The 19751-nt window shown below is 37.8% G+C and overlaps 1 protein-coding gene across 1 annotated transcript; it reads left to right on the plus strand.

The window, feature by feature from the left end:
- The first annotated feature begins 8645 nt into the window (after positions 1-8645).
- Positions 8646-17982, plus strand: LOC140231464 (ER lumen protein-retaining receptor 2). The gene is made up of 4 exons (XM_072311594.1): positions 8646-8781; positions 12442-12701; positions 13407-13659; positions 14749-17982. The coding sequence occupies exons 1-4, from the start codon at positions 8691-8693 to the stop codon at positions 14781-14783; spliced, it is 639 nt and encodes a 212-aa protein (XP_072167695.1). The 5' UTR covers positions 8646-8690; the 3' UTR covers positions 14784-17982.
- Positions 17983-19751: the final 1769 nt, after the last annotated feature.

Here is a 19751-nt window from a genome sequence, read left to right on the forward strand (position 1 = left end):
CGAAATTCGTGAATCTTAAACCCTCGCAAAAATAACAGCTTATACAGTGGTCAGAGTCATTCCTGTGCTACCCAGATTACCCCCTCTATGTGATTTTGGCCGGAGGGAGCACTCATATTTTGCTCTCCTTTACTGACTTATACATGCACATTTATACAAGATTGCTTACATAATTATACAAATATGGGTCCTGCTTTCATCACTCTTCTTTTGCAAGTATGAACATGCTCCTTGTTTATAAAGGCCATTGAGAACCTATGAGAGGACAAGATTTGGATTATTACATATTGTCAGGGCCTGCAGCACTCTTGATACAAGTAGACCATGCGTCCTCTGTCTCTGTTTTGCTGAATCTGTCGGAAGGCTGCGTATCTTTATCCGTAGACACGTCAAACAGCATTTATCCCTTGGAAACAGGCGTGTCATGCAGTCGTTAGATTCAGTGCCAATCTCAGTTGTAGTGACTTTCATTGGACAGTGTGATTGTGTCTCTGAGGTAGTCTTGTGTATGTTTAGTTTCTATCAAATTATTTGTACAATATCACATTTCTTTCAATTTCATACACTAATATTTGTTTGGATTGTTTCGTGTGTCACATTTCTTGAAGATAATCATTTGCAAATTGTGTCCTTTTACACTATGTGCACATTTGATGAGTAGAAGTGACTGGGTTTAAAACCACTGCATAGTGTGGCTATATGGATGAATATTCACCAGCAAAAGCACTGCAAAAGCAAAATTTTCAGCTAAGCAGTTACAGAAAGAGAGAGAGGTAGAAAGAGAGCAAGTGTGATACCAGTACTGGAGATGATATTTGAATTTTGGCAGAGTAGTAGAAAATGTGACAGTTTGGACTCGGGGTCAGTCATCATTCATATTATCCCTCTGGCTTCATGGAATGTTTAAAAAGGCTCCAAGGTTGTGACACCATTTTGTTGTGTATGCAAAATGTCATTCAGTGTAGACACATTTCTACGAGAATCAATTTATTTATCATACTGCTTGAGGTAGATAGTCTGTGGCCACCTGCAAAGATATATTATCTTGATGGTTAATTAGGAGGAGTTGTTATGGTACGACAGATGAAACAACAACACAAGGGACAGTGCAGTCCAAGAATAAAAAGGCAATCTCGAAATGGCCAGAAAACACCCATGTTTAAAAAAAAACACAAACAAAACATACTCTTTGACCAATAACTACTCATGACAACTGACTTGTAAATTTTTTTTTCATAAGAATTCTCAGAATGTTGCCTTTATTTGACTGCATTCATTCAATTGATGTACTTGTGTTCAATACTTCTTGAAAGAGGCTTTAAGTCTACACTGTCGCCAGAGGTCTCTTGAAATCTTACAAGTTCATGAATGCTGGACATGTTGGTGTAAATCATCAATATCCCATCTTCAGAACAGTTAGAGAGCAGCTTGTCTTTGAACACTGAAAATTCAAACAAACAAAAGTGATCTATGAAGGACACAAGTGTATGCCATGATCAAACATCAGGACTGCATGCCTCACCAGTGTGTAGAACATTTGTAGGAGAAACCTATTTTGAAATGACAGATACACATATACAATGAATGGTCTACAAACTACACTTTGTATGTAAGTATAAATGTGATTGTGATTTGAATGCCTGTCTCACATACTCTGAAGCTTCATTCAAAATACCTACACTCCTTTGTCTACTGAAGCACTAATATGCCAACTTAGTCTCAAAACTTTGCAATACAAAAACAGAAAAAGGGATTATGTGAGTAGATGGAATATGCTGTATCCATTTTTTAGCCACTTGTCCAGTGTGCTGTGTCAATGACAAGTGTGTCTCTACCATGTAGAGACCCACATACATAAACTTTTTTGGGGAGATTATGGGGGAGGGGGAAATTGGCATTCTTTACTTCTGTGTTATAGGTTGTTTTTTTGTTTAGGTTGTGTTTTTTTTTTATAGTAAAAACATCAAGGAATCTGTCTAGAATTAAGGGAAGAAATTTTATATTTGTTAAAAAGCTTCCGATGTTTCTATGAAATTGACAATTGGTACATATGGTACATATATTGGTGCATATGCTTGATTTGGTCTCAAACGCCCTGCTAGTGAACACAAAATTCAGACCAGTATTTGAATTTCCTTGTATTTCCTGTTCATTGTGACATATTTTTCCAGCCCCAGTGACACAGGATGAAATTTGTCAGTAAATTATTTGTTCTGTGTAAATTGAATGTTTGTGTCTATCACAGCTGTTCGCAGTCATTATAATGTTTCTTTTGGACTGTGTTTTACCCGTGACGGCTTGTGTGTGTGTGAGATGTGTTGCGTTGAATAATCACTTTATGGCTGATTAAACAAATAGGCATCATTCAACCAGTGATGCTTAGAAAAGTAAGTTATTCTTCCATGTTGCTTGACTTTGTAGCTTGTCAGGTTTATAGGGCATCCCTGAAAAAAAAAAAAAAATGTTTTTGGCCTTGACAGTAATGATCTTTTGAAAACAAAATAACAAAGAATTTTCAGTCAATTTATAGATTTTTCTCCTTTTTTGGGGGGGGGGGGGGGATGGGAGAATCACTAGATATGTAGTGCTTGCTCTATAAAGTTAAAACGTTTTCGGCAAAGTATGTCTATGCATATGTTCTGCATTTGAGTGACGCAGTGTGTTCTTATACCAATTTCTTATGTTGAATCATGGCACATGTGCTTGATATACACATGTGGGTATACACGAGCAGGTTCATTGTCATTGGGTTCCTCCTGGTGTCTTAGGTATGCACAGCAAGCATGAGAGACAGGTTTCTTCAGAAGTATGTGAACTCATCACTTTTTTTTTTGTCATATATTTTTAATCTGTTATTTTATTGTTATTTTTTGGTGCAAATGCCCATGTGAATAGGGGAGTAAACAAGTTGTTGGCAAACATTTTTTCTATGGTGGTAGTGTCAATTGTGTTGTTCACTGTGGGCATTACCTCTCTCCTCTTGCAAGTTTAGTGGACTTTATGCTTGTGTAACACCTGGCTTGTATTTTGTCTTCAGTGATCATTGGAATCGTGTATTCTTGTAGGAGATACAGACATTTCTTCACATCTTTTGTGTACAGTGTATATGGGAACATGCTGCAATGAACATGTTGAGTCCCAAGAGTTTTGTGCATTATGTCACGCAAGGATACAAATACTAGAGCGCTCTTGGATGTGTCACGCCGTGTTCTTGTGCTTTCGTCTCTCTCGCGGGCAGCACCAAGTGAATGTGCAGACGTTTATGGGCCAAAGTCTACACTCAGATGCTCTCATTGAGGAGATTCGAGGAACCTTCCGCTTACCCCGACTGAGAAATCTTTTTTTTAGTCAGTGTTTTGGCAGACTTTCTGTCCGATGTGGCAGTGTTCATCATTCATTCTAGTCTCTATGATGCTGATCAAAAGCTCTTCATCCATCTGCAGATATTATATTTGACTTGATCAGACTGAAAGGCAACAAAATTCTATATTCTATATTACACACATACACTAAAAGAAAAAAAAAAACAGTAGGCAAAGCCAATGTAAATACAGTAGAAAGGTGTAGGTTACCCCAGCAAGGAAGTTATTGCTATTAATAAGAACCATTGATATAAAAAGGAATTTAGAAGGAAAATGCCAAGTATGTTTTGTACCATTTGTAGAAAAGGGGTGTGAGTGAGTAGTATGCTTTGGAGCAAAGTTCCGAGGAAAATGTTCGAGAAGTACATGAAATGAGGCATTTTGTATCCCAAGTGTGAAATAGCTAAATTAATGGGACATTGTGTGCATACAGTCCTTTGCTTGCATGGCATCAGATGTGTTGTGATACATGTATTTAGGTCCACTGGATATCACATCATATGCTCTGCAATACTAGACCGGCAGACGGTTTATGACCCACTTATCATCAGGAGTTGTTACACTTTAATGTTCCATTGTAATGCTCTTTTAATTCAACCATTTCTTACTCTGCTCTAAATGATTTCCTTGTTTGGGGTAACTTATCCACAAACTACCTGATGTCTAAAGGCCATTTTACATGATTGTAAATATCCTTAATCTTACTCGCGACAGTAGAGTATAGTTTAGTTGTTGAAGTAGATATGCCATATGGCAGCCATGTCTATGTCTTGTCGCATGGGCAGTCCTTAAGACTTGTTTCATATTGAATCGAAATGCATTGCAAATTCATGTTATTACACCTCTGTGAGTGAACTTATTACAGGAGTAGTGACCTCAATGCATCGATAGACAAAGGCCATGAATTTTTGTAGTGTTGCTGCAGGGTATGTACCCTTTGGGGCAATCCAATATGGTTGTTCTTGCAAGTGAAGTTCATTTAGTTTTGCGTGGTTATTTATTTTATGTAATTTTTTACCCAGGTCTAAGCCAGAATTTCTCCTGGCTGATTAAATTAAATCTTTTCATATCGTATTCCCCAACTTGATCTCACCGTTTTGTTTTTTTTTGTCCTTCGGATATCGCCAGATATAGGCCCTTTCATTTGGACTTTTACCGCTGATGCAAAGTTTTAAAAAAAAATCTTTTGTCTATTATTTCTGTTTGGCTGTGTTTTGTATTGTGTATTGACAATTGAAAACCCATGTCCGTAAAATGCAACCAGTTCTGTCCATACATGAGCAATTTTTGTCATTCATGGAGATTACTTGCCTTAGCATAACTTTATGCTTGCCAGGAAAGAGCTGGCGAGTGTTTATGAAAGATTTCTGCAATACTGATGGAATGAATGAACAATTACAGCACCATTAGATGGTGGCAACTTTTTCCTGTCTTTGTAATCATAGATTTCTGTGTTTCAAACAGAGGGGATTTAATGACTCATTAATTGCTGTACTTTTCTTTGTATCTTTAAGTGAGGGTATTGTTCGTGTGTTTTTGGGATGTTTTGTTTTGGTTTTTTTAACCAAACACTTCGGGGCTCCTAGTCTGTTTAAGCTGCAGAATACATTTTGCAGCCGTAAATTTAAAATTAAAGAGCAGTTGCCATCCCCAGATTAAATGGAATGAGAGTTGATAGATGTAGGATTGTTCCCATGTTGAGTTCTGTATTGGTATCTGATGTTGCAATGCATCCACCAGACCCTAGCATTATTATTTAAGATACCCCTATAGGTTCATGTTTAAATGGCCCGCTATATTTGGTATTTTCTTTTCGCTCTAGGTGCATGTACATGAGGTCATTGTCCCTAGTGGATTTCCCATAATTGAGTTTTCTCCAAGATGTTATACATCTATCATTTATTTCTCTCAACACAATTATGACCTCTGTTACTACAGCAAGAGTTTGAGTTGAGGCAAGCTCATCATGAATTCGATATTTGTAATGCATGGTCGTTCACCCGATATGTTGGAAAGAGCCCTCACAAATTGTGTTCTGTTGTTTGTGGACTTGTGATACTTTTGGTTTTGTAATAAATTGCCATCGGGAGCAACCAATTACGATATGTAGCGAAAGTTTATATGTGCCTTTTTTTACTTGTCTAGACGAGTGAACAGAGTCATCAACATTATATTCTACATCTTTCTATCTGTATATCCATGAGGAATTGTGCGTTGCTCCCATAACTCCAGAACAATTGTCTTTTATTTACTAAACACTGTTGAGCCTGCTGCATTGGGTAACATACACAAATTAGGAACATGTGGAAATTAGGGTCATAGGTTTGGGATGTAAGTGTAACAGTTAATGGGATGTCATAGTTTTGATGGCTTTTCATGATGCTCGGGCCTATATACCTAAGGTACACATCTATTGTTTATATTGTGAGCAAAGCCCTCAAGGACAAAGGTCACTGAACTTTGGCTAATAGTGAAATTTTTCAACCACAATTGGAGCTGGGGGGGGGGGGGGGAATATGTAGATGATTATACACCTGTTCACATGCAGTGACCAGTGATGAGTCAGGTCACAGGTTACTTAATATTTTGCAAAATATAAATTATCAGAACTATAGCTATGAATGACCTGGTGCAAAATGTGAAAAACAACAACAACATGAATGTAAGTTGAGCTGAGAGCTCTTAAAGGTATTATTTACCATTTGCAGATGAAACAAAACCCAGCTGTAGTGCTTCAAAATAGTTCTAAAATGTGAGTTAGGGATAGAAACAACCAATGTAAAAGTGTTAATCAGTATAATATGTGTTAAAGGGAAGGTAAACCCAAAGAGCAATGTGGATTGAGTGAAAGCAGCAACATTAGTAGAACACATCAGTGAAAGTTTGAGAAAAATCGGACAATCGATGCAAAAGTTATGAATTTTTAAAGTTTTGGTGTTGGAACCGCTGGATGAGGAGACTACTAGAGGATATGACGTATGAGTGGACAACAATACAAAGAAAATATAAAGGATATTCAACAAAAATTCACTTTTCTAGAATTATGAAAGAGCAGTGGACCAACCGCTTTCAGAAAGCAGGGGGAATAATTGCTACCCTTAATATGTCAATATCAAGTTGATGGAATATGTAATTTTCATGAAAAATGGATTTTTGTAGTATTTTCTTTATATTTTCTTGATATTGTAGTCCACTCATACGTCATAACCTCTAGTAGTCTCCTCATCCAGCGGTTCCAACACCAAAACTTTAAAAATTCATAACTTTTGCATCGATTGGCCGATTTTCTTCAAACTTTCACTGGTGTGTTCTAATAATGTTGCTGCTTTCACTCAATCCACATTGTTCTTGGGGTTTATCTTCCCTTTAAGTATTGTTAAATTTACAAAATGTGAATAATAATGTTTCTAGAATAAACCGTCTATACAGTTATGGCTTATTGAGAAAAATTGTGATACAGCTATCTCCTTATACATTGTACAACTTTACATTTTAGGCCTTATTGCAAAATTTGTATGTGGAAGGATGTTTTGTGATACAGCTGACCTACAAATATGCATCAAATGTGATAACTCAAACATTTTATTGATTTACTGCTTCCAATGGTAAACATACCTTTTTAAAGGTCAATTAAGGGTCAGGTAGTGGTCACTGTGCATTGACTGAGAGCCATTTTTCACTACTGTATACCATCAGCTGTGAATGTCCATTAATTGCTACAAATATGTGGTAAAGAAGAGAAGTAGAAACAGAAATTGCATTGAAATGACATTGAAATCAAAAGGTGAGAGGTCACTGAATGCATTATGATGATTATATGGTTTTATGATTACAGTAATGATCATAATATAATAAATAAGAAATTATTGCTTATTATATCAATCATATGAGAATCAAGCTGTTGTAGAAGCATGAGGTAGTGGCAGTAGTAGAAGTAGTAATAGTGACTATAGCAGTTGTAGCAGAGCTACCAAGTCTCACGCATTCTGCGTGAGACCCAAGCATTTAGGGTCTGTCTCACGATCTCACGCATGGCACCCATTTTTCTCACGCATTGGGCGAAGTCTGCAACTTGGGCCTATAATAAGGAGCATAGCTCAAAAGATTAAAGTGACAGTTGGAATTGAAGGTATATTTCCCTTACGTCTTTCAAATAAGTAAAAAATGGTCACTCAACTTAAGAGCTAAACATTGAAAAAGCTCCCTAACGTGGGAGGCCACAGGGGGAAAACCCCTCTTACACCCTCGCTTGCGCGCACATTCGCGCTCCGAGATGCCGAGCGATGCCGAGTCATGAAAATCTCACTCATAAAGATTTTTTGAACTTGGCATCCCTGTTGTAGTAATAGGCCTACATGACGATTGTATTGATCATAGCTGTATTATAGTACAAAGTACCAAGACATATAGTGGTATAATTCATGACTATATAGAAACAGAATTGATACCCCCGGTCTAAACCCTGTTACAGTCAGGCTGCTGAAACAACAAGAGGTAGCTAGAGAATCAGTCAATGAGTATCCATTTTTTAGTGGAATGATTTTTTGTATAAATCATTGCAAAATTTGGTAGATATATACAGACAGGTTCATGCATTTGTTCTTGTTTGTGTGCATGTTTGTTTTTGTTTTTTATTAATTTGTTTGTTTGTTGTTATTTGGAGTTTAGTCACTCCCTTGCCCTACGTGTAGTCCGCGGACCAGACGTTTCTAAATAAAAGAGCCAAACCAACGGACCCACTCGCTGAGACAATGACAACAACGCAGAAGTAGACATCCCTCTTTACGGGTCATTGCACGGCCAAGTATACTTTCTCTTTCTATTCTAGCTGATATGCGACGGCACGAAAACTGTCGAATTATGCAGATTCAGCAAAATTTGATAACAAATTAATTCACTAGCACCAATGGTAACCACAAAAAAAAAAAAGTTTCAATGTATATTTCCCGTATCAAATCGTGCTTATTTCATGATACTAAGAAGATCATGTATTCATATAAATTTATGTCCGGATAGATGATTTCGGAGTACATACAGGGAAAAAAGAGTTTAGTAATAACGGTACTTGTACATGTACAGTATGGTTGTTTCCGCTTTTGCCATGTGTCATGCTTACAAAAAAAAAAACCTGAGCCCAGCTACACGTCGAGCATTGGGTTTTATGTCGCGACGTGTAACGTTACTGAAGCTCAATTTCGCTGATCCGCACTGCCACTTTCCATCTGCGTACAAGACACACTGATCGAATGTATCATCTCTGGAGTGCAGCGCTGCACGCCACGTCAACTCAGCCATCTTCTACTTTGACACGAAAGAGAGCAGACCACCATGAATATTTTCCGTTTAATTGGGGATTTGTCCCATCTTCTGGCAATCATATTGCTGTTATGGAAAATATGGAAAACAAGGTCGTGTGCAGGTAAGTAGAAGAGGTTCCTCGTCATTTATTTGTCTCTTTGCTTCGTAGAGATTTAGTAGTACTTTCAACTTGTCTGAGCTGCCGCCGCTGCCCTGTGCGGCGATTTCTACGTGTTATTGTATGTTATTTTATGGTTCGAAAAAAGAAAACGGCATCTCAAATTGTTTGAAAGTATCCCCAATTCCTTGGGCCCTTGGCCTTTTCAGTATGAAAATTTACCCATGAACAATTTTATGACGGTGTTCTGAGGAATAATGTTGTGACTCGTATGCTAAGTTGTCCTTTACGTGACATATTTCCGATGACACCAAGAAACGTCAAATCATACATGTGTCTTGTGTACAAAACTCGCGCCGGTATACGGTACCGCCGCGCCGGCCGGTGGTAGCGCGGTACGGCCTCGGTCCATCCCGCCACCGCAGCGCAGCTGCATTTTGGCAGCAGTAGCTAGCTAGCGAGAGATGCCTGGCCTGACCTGGCTGGCGAGATTGAGAGCTACCTGTTGTACATGTAGAAGTTCAGTACCGAGCTGTAGCTACTAATTTAAGAACCATGTTCAGTTCACTTCAGTTTATTTTATTTTCATTCATCATAAAATACATAAAAATTCAAAGACACATACATTATGTACAACTACAAACTTAGAAAAACTTGTTTCAGTGCATGTGAATGTAGATCAACAAAAAGAACTTTAAAGTCTTTACGACATGTTAACCCTGGAAATATAAATATTACATTAAGAAGGACACAAACACAACCGCATAATTATAAAATAAGTAGATAACATTACAAAAGTAGCCTTCAAACAAATCAGTACAGTAGTAACATAGGAGGAAGAATACTAACTCATAAGATGATCTTTATATGCACGTTTAAAACCATTAAGGAATGGAAATTTTGAAGGAGCAGTAAACTATTCCAGAGGATTGGACCTTTAAAAAAGATAGTGTTTCTGTATAAGCATTTGTGTGTGTGGACCAAAGGATGGTGAAAATGACCGGAGTTTTGCATATGATCATCATCTAACTTAAACCTGTCCACTGTTTTGTTGCACCCTATCGTTATGTTATGTAATTTTTTTTTCTCTAATTGTAGAGGAGAAGAAACAAGAGTCTCTCCTTCGTGAATCGTACCCTTGCATGCTCCGTGCAAAGGAGAAGTTTAATATACCCTTTATTAGCTTTATAGCAGGTGTTTATAAAATATGCCTTTTTGACAACAACAAAAAACCCAGCATTTCTGTTTAAGTTGTGTGTACTATTCAATCACAACAAACTGATCAGTTGTCGCTGTCCCTTTCAACATTTTTGGCAGCAACTGTTTAAAAATTAGTGTGCAGAGAATTAGGACACACAAACAAAAATCATGAAAAAAATTGTTCTTTATTGTTTTTGGTTCGTCTTTATTCTTAATTGTAGTTTTATCGCAAAACGAGCTAACTCATTCTTGTTAAGTTGAGATATTTGTGATTTAAGCTGCTAAAAAACAAAGAAAATATAAAGATACAGGATATTTTTAATAATATCTTGTAGAATATTCCTTTTCATGTCACAAGTGAGGTATTAGTATTACTGGAAAGATTTGATTTTGCTCTGTCTGATGATGGACTTTAAATACTTTCAAATGGGGCTTAGCTCATTTTGAATTAAAACTTCATAGACCCCTATATGCATTTACAATTAGCCAAACACATCGTCTGAAAGACATTGTTTTACCTGAAAGTTTCATACAGGATTTCAACAATTCCTCTGGAATTTAGCTTAAACCTGTTAAAATCAACACCCTCTTCTTAACTAGTCTCCATATCAAAAATGTATGGAAGAGTGACTACATCATGTACTGTAAAACTGTAGGCACATGGAACGTCAAAGCCAGTGGAATGCTATGCATTGAATTGTACTATAGAACCTTCGTAAATTTGCACAAATTTGGAAGATATTCAGCTCCTCTAAGACCTCTATCAGCTCCCTGGTTATTGGCATTTGTTGTAAAAAATACAGCTACATAGGTTGTACCTGTGCTTCTTTCAAGTTTCTCTATTTCTCATGCATGAGTTACAGAACCGGGAGCATTAGCCTGTAACTTACAGGCTAATGCTCCCAGTCACCTATCACCAGCACTTTAATTTAGCAGAGACAGTACCACTCATATGTATGAAGTAATACTCAGTTATAGTAGGTCTACACAAGTAGACTGTTACTACTGTATGAAGTAGTTTCTTGTGGCTGCCAGGACTTAAAGGGACTGTACAGTACTGGTTGAGGTGGGGATTCATATTTGAACATTCCTAAGTGAGATAATGAAAAGCCTCTTATGAAATATGAAAGAGCATGTAATTTTAAGAAGGATTCAACGTTTATTTGATGAAAATTGGTTTTCACTGGCTGAGATATCCCAAAAAGTGCTAATAATAAAAGGCGACATGCCACAACTTTATTAGGATCTCTTTGTTTCACCTTGTTTTTGGATATCTCGGCCATTTCAAAACCGATTTTCATCGAATAACTTTTGATACCCCTTAGAACTGCATGCTCTTTGACATCTCATAGAGTGGTTTCTGAATATCTCGCAAAACGTTAAAAGCTAAATCCTCACCTCGACCAGAAACATCATGCTATATACAGTGTATCTAGCCTAAGCAATCAGTAATAGAAATTAAGTAAGGGTTGTTTTGGCAAGCTCAGTATTTACTTGAACCTTTCCCCATACTGTACTGCTGCGAAATGTGGGAGAGACTGTTTTATGGGTAGGTTCTGTCTGTATCAGGTTTGATTTTTCTTTTTTCTTTGTTTTGTTTGTGTGTGTGTGTGTGTGTGTTTCCCAGCACAGTGATGTAGGCCTACATGTTGTATATAAAAGTTTCTCTCAAATTGGAAATTTGTGCTGGCTTTGTTTTTTTCCTTCTAAAGCAATGACATTCTGAAATGCAATCAGCTCAATCCGTATGAATTGTCATCAATTTGTTGTACATGTATTCAATTACACAGAAGCAAGCAAGAATAAATTCAGAAAAGGATTGCTCTTTGGACTTATGGAAATGCATTGTCTAGTTGCTTGCCACAAATCTTTATTTGTAGAGCTTGAATTGTATCTGTGAAACCTTTGGTCATACCAGGGTCCATGGTGTTTAGTACACGTGTACCATGCTACAGAGATGACTTTCCCTGCTGGGCAAACAGTTATTATAATACAAGTATGTATCGAAGTATGATTTGTCAAATCTGGTATACCTGACTGGTAGAACCCCTCTGCTGTCGTGTCCTACTAATAGTAAGATGCTTCTTGATTTTGTATTTTTAATCACCATTTTTTACATGCGCTTCCCACATTGAAGGCATTTTCCATTTTAAGCAAAGTGCAAATGTTAGATGTTAGACTTTGGAAAGATTTACACCTTGAAATGGAAATTCATGCCAAGTAAACCATTTTTTTTTTTGGGGGGGGGGGTTGGGGGTTGTGTATTGCTTTTGTTTCCTGTTTGTTTGCTTGGCTTTTAAAACTTTGTGTGTCTGTGCTGTTTTATGCTTATGTCAGTGAATGAGGACTGGGGTCATAGGAACCATGTGACATGGGGCTTTTCAAAGTTTGATCATGGGATTGTTGTGATGGGTATCTGCATATTCTTCCCTTCATATTTTTGTTTTCCTCCTGTCACTGCAGGCATCTCGGGCAAATCGCAGGTCCTGTTTGCCCTCGTCTTCACCACCCGCTATCTGGACCTCCTCACCAGTTTCATCTCCATCTATAACACGTCCATGAAGATCATCTACCTGCTGTGTGCCTACGCCACCGTCTACATGATTTACATCAAGTTCAAGGCGACGTACGACAGCAACCACGACACGTTCAGGATTGAATTCCTGGTGGTGCCTGTCGGTGGACTGGCATTCCTTGTCAATCACGACTTCTCCCCACTGGAGGTAAACTTTGCTGAAACTCCCCTTCGGTTGCCTGCACTGAGAGAATGATATAGTGACATAGATGTCATTCTGATTAAGAATTCGGCAGCTATATGTGCATGTACATGTAGGCTTAAGTGGAATTCATAATCCAAAGCAGAGCCATATCCAATGTGTTGCACTTAATTTCAGTGTATGCTTGCTGTAGGACACATATGTGCAAACTGTCCAAGTATTGAATTTTGAGGAGGTAGCAAAACCAACAGCAAAATCAGAACTGGGAAACTTGAGTTTACAAACATGGTTTTTTTTTAAAAAGTCTTCCCTTCCAGACTCATCAAATATCTTCTTTTTTTTTCTATTTCAGAAAGATGAAAGACATGAACAATTGCATGCAGCAAACAGTAGCTCTCTGTAACTTTGAGAAATTATTTTTTTTTTTCTTACAGTGTGTGAAAAATCTGAATTGAAATCAGAATACCAGGTAGATGATAATAGCCCAGTTGGCTATATTTATGATCAAACCACCAATTCTCTCCAAGTCACAAGTATGTCTTCCATTTTGCATTTCAAAGAGAAAGAAAAGGATGAGTCAGTCTGAATGATTATAAGAGATTGCATAATTACATTTTTGCAATACCGTACATCTGTCAAAAACATATCAAATGTCATATGAGCTTACAGATTGTTGTATGTCATGATATAACCTATTCTCTTTCCTGTCAGATCCTATGGACCTTCTCCATCTATCTTGAGTCGGTGGCCATCCTACCGCAGCTCTTTATGATCAGCAAGACGGGGGAGGCAGAGACCATCACCAGCCATTACCTCTTCTGCCTAGGAGCCTACCGGGCCCTCTACATTGTCAACTGGGTCTACCGCTTCTATGCTGAGGGCTTCTTCGATCTCATCGCCATCGTGGCGGGCTGCGTTCAGACGATACTTTACTGCGACTTCTTCTACTTGTACATCACTAAAGGTGAGTGTCAACGCTGTCACGTGTGCAATTCTGGGGCTGCTTTTCAGCGCATGAAAGGGAGGCGATTCAAACTTTCACCAATCACTGTTGCCATAGCAATTGCCAATCAGCTTCCAGTGCTTAGGTAATGACCATAACAACTGCAGTCAAAGTGCATTGACATTTTCAAAATTGGATATGATCAGGATTATGTGCAAAATGATGTGAGAATACAAGGAAGCAGCACCTACCAGAAGGTTTTCAATGGGGAGTTTTTCTTCTTTTACTGACATGACATTAAAATGATCTGAAGGCCCTTTCCACAAAATGTCAAGATTAAGCATTCTTCAGCTATGCCAATTTTTCATCTTGTGTGTGGTCGACCTCGGCAAGGTTGACTGTATCTCCCTGTTTGCTTCTTTAAACTGCCGTGATTTTGATGTTTGTATGCTGGCAGCCATGACATTTGAGATTCTTGTTAAAGCCAAAGCATATTTTTCAAAAGGGCTCAAAATTCATCTTCCACTTTTTGGAATTTGCTTGCAATGTATTGATTTGCCAGGATGAGTTATTCAAGATCAAAAGAGTAAAATAATTTTGATCGTATGCTCACACGTTTTATTCATGAAGAGCCGTCCCCGTTTAGTAGTAGGTGTAGGAGGAACACAGTGTGATGATCGATTGTGCCCTTAGCTTTCATATTTTCCAACAAGCTGCATGTGAATCACTCTTGCATGGAAGATCAACGGATACTCCTGTGGCCCGATTTGTCTATGATGGATCCTTAATTGATTACAGAAAATTGCATACCAAGTTCGATTGGGTATGTTCTGAGATCGTAGTTGTTCCGGTGAACCTTCAGGTTTTCGTTGATATTTTACATTTTCATTGTTACCCACTTGAAATCTTGTTATGGTGTTCTTTTGCACATTTCTTATGCCTAGGGCTACATTTTAAAGCAAAAATCGACAGTTCTGCAGGCATATGAGAACTATTTATTCCCTTTAATGTCCTATTTTCTCTGTATATTCCCTCTTTTTGTATATAAACTGTACATCTCTCCCTCTCATTCTCTCACCTCTCCAACTCTCCCTGTCTTTTCTCCCACAGTTATGTATGGTCAGAAGCTGTCGTTACCAGCGTAAGGGTGCCACTGTCCCCGAGCTGTAGATTAAAAAAAGAAAATCTGGCGGAGCAGACAGCCACACCTTCCTGGGTTGCACTTGCCACATCACTCCTGATGTATGGAGGGTCTGCAGAGCCAGCTTGTATAGATTACACATTTTTTCTCTTGCTTGCTATATTTTTTGTTTTTGTTTTCCACATTTGAAATAATGTACCCCCTTTTTTGGTTTCCGTACATAAGAATATTGTTCTGTACTTGTTGTATAGCATTTGTTTTGTGTACTTCTTCTTCAGCTTGCATCAATATGTGTAACTGTTGAATGCACAAAGATGTTTGTTGTGAGGAAGAAAAAATTGTGATTTTGAGAATGAGGAGACAGAAGTTTTTGGTTATCCTAGGTAGGTGTAGGAAAAAGCTTGTTATTTAAAAGTCTGCTTTTCATCATACTGTAAATGTTCATGTGTCCGTTCCATTTCCTTAGTCAGTGGAGTGAGGATGTTGTACAAATGTACATACTGGCAACAAATACTTGATGTGAAACATTTAGATCCATCTATTTTTCATCTAACGAAGACATGTGCTGTGAAGATCAGTTCGTTTGTTCCAGGAGCAGAGATTGTCCTGGTAGCATGATGTGCATACATACATGCATTGTAGAGTTGCCCATGTCATTCGTATGTCTCTAGAGGCTTGTCAAGTAGACTGTCAGTGATAAATAGCTACAAGTCAGTTCGTAGCTAGCTGTTAGTCAGCGCTGATGCCCCAATGTCGAAGGAAACATTTTGTAAGCTGTATCTTCAGTTTATCACAAACCATGCCTCATATTTTCGTGATTAGTTGTAAACTCTTCAACAGGTAATTTACATATTTGTTTGTTTGTTTTTTCACCTTTATAGTGATTTTTGTAGATAATGATCTTTCTTGATTCTTGTTTCTTCAATTTTGGACAGTGTAAAACTTGAACAAACATCGGGGTATCATCTCGATCCTGTGATGATAAAGCAGTAAGATGGAATGTTATATTCTCAATAAAAAGATAAACACTGAATGCGTACTTTGAGATTATTTTTTTTTTCAAGCAACTTTAGTCTGATGGGTTGCTTGAGATGTAGGTCAGTCAAGGATGTAATGGAAGTTCAAATTGTACAGTTGTCAACTCCAGAGCATCACATGTCCAGTGCTACTCAACCATTGAGACTGAGATAAGGGGCGCGGTTGCAAGATAAGAATCCGTGAGAGAAGTATATTCCCAGCTAACAAAGATAATCCAAACACTTATGACATACATTGTATAACACTGTATTTACAACAGTAGAGAGCTGTTACACAATACAAGACATCGGAGAAAGAGAGAGAAAAGAGACAGTTACGATGTGATTCAGTTTATAGTAGCGTGATGCAAAGGAGGAATCTAGTCAAATATATTTAGGCTGACATTGGTTGTACTAGGAAACATTTGTGATGGTACACATACTCGTCCGCAGAGCTACTGTAAAACCAGAAATTTCTGTGTGCATTTTAGCTTTGCGAATTTTGTGAAAGCCAAGATTCGTGAAATTAAAATGCATGTGAAAGTTTTTGTCTACACTATGATACATAGGATGCCAGCAGAAATTTGTGAAAATTTCATGCTGTGAATGAGGCCATCGGCTCAAATTTGCAAAAATGTAATAGTGCAAATATATCTTGCATTGCAGCATGTTATGACAATCAGTGACAGTGAACCGTGCATAAAGTTGACTCCTTGGCACTGAAAAATGGCCTTTGCTGTAATTGTCCCTTATGTTGAGTATTGATTCCAATTGAATTGTGCTCTCCTGTGAACCCTCGACTTGGCCCAGTTTCGTTATTATGTAATCTGACTGTGTCTGCATTCAAAGATTGTTTGAGTTCAAGCAATTGCTTCAGTTAGGTCATCATGTTTCGGCACAGCGCTGGCCAACTTTCTACGGTCATTTTTCTGAAGCAAGACATCCTCAGAATATTGTTGATAAGAGTGTATATAGTTGTAGCTATTAAAGTATCAGAACCAGTATACACATAAAATGTGCAAAGTCTCTTTTAACCTCGCCAAACAAATGAATTTGTCGTCTGTACCTTCTCTAAATATGCATTTATTTTGTATGCGTGTACTACACTTGTATGTTATTGCCTGAGATGACAAATTTCAAGGTATCTTTTTTGTTGTTGTTGATATCACACAAGAAGATTAAATGTTTGCTATTCATCTTGAGTGCCTTTCACACTCTGAATTTATTGAGGTATAGCACTTCAATTAATTTTCTCATGTCAGTGCTCCTCTTCCCGAAAGAACATATACTGGTCATTTTGTACTTCAAAGAAACTCAAAGCTGAAGTGAGCACAAAGAAGGATAACAAATTGCATACATGTACATGTATAATAAAACTGAAGTGTAAACCTCTTGGGAAGTTTGGCTTTTGGAAGAACTTGAAATTGAAGCTATTTTCATAGGTGATTAAAGCAGTCACTGCAGTGAATCTGCACGCATAGATGAGAAAGAATAAAAAGAAAAATGAATTCCAGCATAAAGGTAAAAAGTTCGTGATATAAAGAGACTGTCATTTGTCTTATACAAAAATGATTTGTAGCAAGAGATGGTGACCTATTAATGTATATTGTCTTTTGTCATTTGAACCACGCGGCTGCCGCTCGCGTCAAACGTTTGACTAATGGTGTGTTCACACACACATTGAGTATGCATTTACGAAGAAGTCATCTCATATTTATAGGTAAAGTGATGGTGAAGTGTAGACTGCTGTGATAACCTGTATGAATTCATGGACCATGATCAGAATTTTATTTTGAACTCCAGCAAAAAATGTGTTAGTAATTTTTCTGCAAGAATTTCAACAAATGATCCATGTCAGGTAAATTGATTGTTGATATTCATACACTGTACGTATATCTTTGTAATTCCTACTGATTTTTTTTTCCTATTAAACCATCAATTTTTATATAAATTTTTACCATGCTGGAGAAGTGGAGAATATAGGTAGAATCTTGTTCCTGTATGAATGTTGCACAAGGACAAGTGTAAATATGACACAAAGTTCTTTATGTGCATGTTTTCGGCTAGCTAGGTAGTGCCAAGTGGCGTTGCATCCAAAGTTTTCCAGCCAAAATCCTCCTTTTCATGTCCACATGATGACATGGCTGTTTTCAAGACGTATTAAAATCATGTGATGGGGAGACGTGACCTAGTTCTGACAATGGAGTTTCATTTGTTCACTTGTCTGTGTCTATTCGTGAAGAAAGGTTCAGCATCAAGACGCGCCGTTCCTGTTGAATGCATGCCTGGAAATGAAAGCCGAGAATTTGATTCCTTTATCGTGCGGTAAATGGACTTTCCTTGTCCGCACTTACATTTGTATCATGTAGAAATTAATTAACAGTACAAGTCGGTAACTGTGGACACCTTCATCTGCCATCCTATTACAGTATACAACAATCACAAAAGATCATGTTAAAAAGAGAAGCAGTTATTGTTCAACATAACAAAATATTTCCCCTTTTAACCCTAAAGGGGCCGGGCTTTTTTTGCTATGCTCAGACCGGGGGGGGGGGGAATGGATTCCGCCCCCCCCCCCCCCCCCCCCCCGAGATCTCGGCCATCAGAGGTGCGATCGCGATGAAATTTTGCATGCGTGACACCCGCGCCATAATCTACAAGATTGTGTCATAAGATTTTTTGAAACAATCAATTTCTAATTTTAATTAATTAATTATGCAAATTAAGCTCAAGGTGATATTTTAGCCTAATTAAAAGCATTGAGAGTCTAATTTTTGATCTGTAAATCTGTTTTAGCATATTCAACAATTGTACATCACAAAAACTTCCAAAACTCATTTCAATTCTTATGTATTTTATTGTTTTCAGAATTTCTTATGTATTTCTTTGTTTTTCAACTTTTGTTTTTTCTTTGTTTTTTTTCAGTGAAAATTGTCACTGACCACTTTTCTACCATAATAAGCACAAAATTAATCAATGAAAGTGATTAATTGTAAAAATAATCAGGTTTTATGCCGTTCATGACAGAGCACTGTTTTCCATAGGAAATGTACACAAAATCACAAAATTGTGCCTGTTTTGGGGCGACATTCCGTTACAAAAATGGGCGTGGCTTCGCAAAAGTATGCGCGGACGTTGCAAATTTGGTCTCAAAAGTTGCGCGAGACTTGAACGAAGAAAGTCAAGAAGCCTCGCGACGAGGCCTTCTCGCGTTACAGAATTATAGCGCGAAACGTCGAGGGGGGGGGGGGGGCGGATTTCCCCCCCCCCCCCACCCCCTGCCCTTTTAGGGTTAATTTAACAAGGAGCATATGACTGATGCTTTATTGGATATTTGCCTTGGAAGGCAAGTGACATCTTTGCATCTATTCCAAGATTTGTCAACAACAAAACTGGCTTGTACGTTCTCTTCATGAAGAAAGTCATTCGTACATGTTCTTCAAAACTGGTGAAGCATTTGTCGCAAGTACAGCTACAGAACACGTACTATGCACAGATTCAATATTTCGTCCTCACATTGACAATAACATTTCTTTATTGTTTACATACATGTATTTATGTACTGCTGTGAAATTCATTACATCATCTGTGCACTTCAGAAATGCACAATGTTTTAATACCTGTGTGTGAAAGGAGAGCATGAGAAGTGAATACATGTACTGTATCAGAATATGGGTATGCAACATTATAGTTCTGGTAATTCCCAGAAAATGTGAGCGTCTGTCATGTGATTTCAGATCACCAACACATTCATACTTAGTACATTGGAACATCTTACACATGTTTTGTGCAGATAGCTCACAGGGAGGCGAATTAGTAATGAAAATGCATGTGATTCAAACTGTTGACATTTGTAATGCTGTATGTTTTGATGAGTTATTGAGTAGCGGATGCATAATGATGTATGGATGGTGTAGTTGAAATAATATGAATACAGTGGAAACTCAGTACAACGA

The sequence above is a fragment of the Diadema setosum genome, chromosome 8 (assembly GCF_964275005.1).
Source record: "Diadema setosum chromosome 8, eeDiaSeto1, whole genome shotgun sequence".
Lineage (NCBI taxonomy): Eukaryota > Metazoa > Echinodermata > Echinoidea > Diadematoida > Diadematidae > Diadema > Diadema setosum.